This window comes from Etheostoma cragini, chromosome 3 (genome assembly GCF_013103735.1).
Source record: "Etheostoma cragini isolate CJK2018 chromosome 3, CSU_Ecrag_1.0, whole genome shotgun sequence".
NCBI classification, from domain to species: Eukaryota; Metazoa; Chordata; class Actinopteri; order Perciformes; family Percidae; genus Etheostoma; species Etheostoma cragini.
Window position 1 is genome coordinate 20,966,373 of NC_048409.1, and position 4,203 is coordinate 20,970,575.

The 4,203-nt window shown below is 35.3% G+C and overlaps 1 protein-coding gene across 1 annotated transcript in view; it reads right to left on the reverse strand.

The window, feature by feature from the left end:
• Positions 1-4,203, reverse strand: part of LOC117942357 (von Willebrand factor A domain-containing protein 5A-like) — a 42,679-nt gene that overhangs the window by 17,411 nt on the left and 21,065 nt on the right. The window contains exons 10-13 of the mRNA XM_034867768.1: positions 3,764-3,984; positions 3,367-3,426; positions 2,214-2,270; positions 235-389 (exon numbers count right to left, since the gene is read on the reverse strand). Coding sequence (XP_034723659.1) covers positions 235-389; positions 2,214-2,270; positions 3,367-3,426; positions 3,764-3,984 — 493 coding nt within the window. The remainder of the gene's footprint in view (positions 1-234; positions 390-2,213; positions 2,271-3,366; positions 3,427-3,763; positions 3,985-4,203) is intronic.

Here is a 4,203-nt window from a genome sequence, read left to right on the forward strand (position 1 = left end):
ATACTTCCTGGTTCACCTAATTCATCAAATAAAAAAGCACACAGTCAAAACAAACATTGAACAGGCGCTCCAGGAGGGAAAAAATCAAAGAGAACAAAACAGCAAAAAGGAAAAATTTTACTTCCTCACAACGTAATAATAAAATAAGACACTTCCGAATAAAATTATTAATAATATTATATTGAATAATATTAATTAAATACTTAATGTTATTGTATTTGACATTTAACCCACTGATGCAGGCTTGGGCTTTTCCACCTCCTCGCTGGTCTTTCCCAGTGCAGCAGCCAGAGCTGGATCCAGCACCCAGCAGCCAGACGCCTTCTGGAGGGAGACCAGCTGCAGCAAAGGGTCTCTGGGTGGCGGCACGGAGAAGCTGTCGTTTGAGACTATCAAAGTGCAAAGATAAGGATCATCTTTGTGGATTATTATAACAGATTTCCTGAGGCTAAACTTATTTAAGTAAATTACTACAGGTAGAAATGTGAGTCAGGGCAACACAGGTCAGCATGCCAATGTGTTTATATCTTCAAATTATATTAATGCTCCCTATTTAGAATCTGACTATTCAGCTTTATTATTAAGATTCTAGTTTGTTTTCTTGTATAAATTAGGTTTATAGTGACAACTTTGCTTATTTGAGCAAGAAATTAAAGGTCTCATGGCATGAACATTTAATTTTAAGGAGCGTTTTTCAACATTAATATGAGTTCCCACAGCCTGGCTATGGTCAGCAGCGGTGTGAGTCTCCACTAAACATACTTTTTAACATGCACACAATGACAAGGTTACTTGCTAGCCCTAACCCAGAAACCCACCACCGCTTCCCTTCTGTTTGAACTCAAGGCAACCCATCCAACATCAGCAGGTGGTTCTTCAGTAATATCTTTATTACTTACCCTTCAAACATGCACTTTGATAAAAATGTGACATGGTACACCTTTCCGTCACTTAAAAAGAAAAAGAAAAGGAGACCATTACAAAAAATCAACTACAGGAACATAACTTGTAATACATGGGAATCCTCCATGTCTAAACCACTGCACCAGAAATCTGGGCAGAGTTTGATAGAAAAACAAAAAACTTCATTACATAAAGAAATGATTCATTTAATTTTTTCTTTTAAAATCTAACGACTATATATTAAATAATGATTCATATTTCAACACAGCAACTTACAATCCATTATGAAGTTAATAAGGCTGTAACAAAAACTAATCATCAAAATCTATACCAAGTTGAATGTTAACTCAGCAAATAAAAACCCTTTAATCCAGTTTTTACTACTAAATATTGCCTATTTGAAATGACAAAATAATTCTATGTTTCATTTTTTTGTTTGTTTTGATGTTGTAACTTCCTGCTCATGTCCCCGATGTCAGTTTTTTACTATATCCACACTCAGTCACAATAAACACTAGTCCATCTGCTGATGTGCCAGTGAATTAGTCATACTGTATATTTTCCATAGCACAAATCTAATGTGGCGCTTTAGAAACATCATATGATTTGATAACTTAATTTTCTGACACTAGGTCTCATATATTTTGCTATATTTGTGAAATATATTACAACAAAAAGGATATAAAGAACTGTGAATGCAAAAAGCATCAATCAGTAAATGTGGTAATATGTGGTTAAGTAAACCATAAACAATGTAATCTCTGCCCTGAGATGCAACAGAGAACAACACAGAAATGTAAGTTAGTGTTATCTAGGTTAGCGTGCCAATTTATGTCTTGAAATTATATTGTTGCTTCTTTGGAATCATCTTGTCTTCACCGTAATTGTTAGCTTTATTGAATATTACACAATTAAACATTCTTAAATGGTTTTCTTGTATAAATTAGGTTTATAGTGCCAATATTACAAACAATTGCATGTCTGACTGTCAAATTAAATAAATAAGTTACCAAGTTTGTTCTGTCTTGACTTTTATAATTATCCAGATAATTAATAAAGAACCAGACAGGAGTGAAAGGAGTCTACAGTCCTGCTAGCAGCTGTGTGAGGCTGAACTAACTGTACCTGTTAACATGCACACAATGACAATGTTAACATGCTGATGTACTAAGCCAGAAAAGATAAGTACTCTAAGGACTAAACTGAGGCTTTGTCTAGTTTAGTTTTGCAGGTATTTGTTCATTAATGAAAGTATTGACATGTAAAAAGTTTGACACTGTTGTTACACTGCTATTCAGCTATTTACTTACAATTCCTCAAAGGTGGACAGAACAAAGCAGACCCAGGACTTCTCAAACCCATCATGTCTTAGAGATTTCAAAAAAGTATGAGGTCAATACATGAGACTTGGTAACAAAAACTCTAAACAAAACCACTGGTTCCAATGACTCACAACAAGCAGATCAAAAAAAAATCTGGTCTTTGAAATATTCAAAACACTGTATCTCAAAAATGCATGGGAACATGTGTTCAGATGTGCAAACACAACGTGAGTACAGAACAAATGTAAGCTCTAAACTTCAAAACAAATTCAACTGATTTGGGAGATTTGCAAATGATCAATGATTTTGTTTCATGATAAAGCTGGAAATCCTCCATGTCTAAACCACTGCACCAGAAACTAGGGCAGAGTTTGAAACAAATACAAAACACTTAAACATATACAGAAAAAAATGTTTAATTCATTTAATTTTATCTTTTAAAATCTAATGGCTATATATTAAATAACGATTTATATTTCCACACATCAACTTGCAGTCCATTATGAAGTTAATGAGGCTGTAACAATCATAAGAATCAGCCCTCGTGTATTTAAAGAGTAATTGACTCCAGCTATCAGCATTTCCAGACTTCAATTCAAAACTATTTAAATGAATTCTCATTTTACTAGTTTTTTTAGGAAATATATACCCAGTTGAAAATTAACTTTAATACAGTTTTTACTACCAAATATTGCCAATAAAAAATGACTGAGTTTGGTTTTATTTTGTAACTTCCTGCTCATATCCCTGATGTCTGTTTTTAATATCCACACTCAGTCACAATAAACACTAGTCCATCTGCTGCTCTGCCAGTGAATTAGTTATACTGTATATTTTCCATAGCACAAATCTAATATGGCGCTTGAGAAACATCAAGTGATTTGATAACCTCATGTTCTGATACCAGCTGTCCCATGCACACACACAGCAGCTCAATCTTCCTCACTTGCTGCATGTTCCCGACAACCAAAACACAATATTGCCAAAGCTACACCTACTGTACACACAGTATTTAACATTCAAGCTGAACAAAAATTAAAGAGCAATCTGCCACATAAATGTGTTTTGTTTTAATTACATCAATTTACTTTTCTCATAGAAACCCACAGATGTGTGTAACTGCCATTTACGGTGTACTTACCATTCATTACAGGATGTATGGACTGCCTGCACTGCATAAGCATACAACCGGCCGTCCTCCCTTAAAGAATAAAAAATAAAAAATGTTTATGAGGTCAAGACATGAGACTTAGCAATAAAATAAATAAATACAAAATAGTCAAGTTTTTCAAATATCCCAAAAGTAAATGGGAACAGGTGTACAGATGTGCAAACATGCTGTGAGCAAAGATCAAATGCCAGCTAACAAATCCAAATGAAATTCAGATGAAAATTGATTTGTAGATTTGCATATGATCAATGATTTTCTGGACTATAAAAACAGTACATCACCATGCTTCTTTATACGATTATTAATAGTCAGCTACAGTACAGTTTCTCTTTAGTAGAGGGTAACCTTTGTTTAGGGATATACTCACTGGGTGTGGGAACATTTCTGACTACCAGAGGTCCTTGAATCACCTCTCCGTCTCCTTTGTTGACAGCAATGAAGGCAGTGAAGGCACTGCTCACTCCTGATTGGACACTAAGCTCCACCACCTTCTTCTTCAATCCTTCTTCTTGCTCTCCTCTGCTCTCTCTCTCCTCCATCTCCAGAGAGCGAATTCGAGTCCGAGCAGCCAACCTGTGGAGTGTTAATCTGCAGACAGAAGAGAGATGTTAACACATCTGCACAGACATTTGCCATTTTAGTTTTTCAATTAGTTGTTTTCCATACCAGCGTATCCTGTTCAGGATCCTAGAGAAATAGAACCTAACCCAACACACACTGGGTGAGAAGCCAGGGCAATGACATTATGTACAGGAAATGAATAGCACCTACTGTCAATACAGCCAATCTAAAGATGCCACATGACCT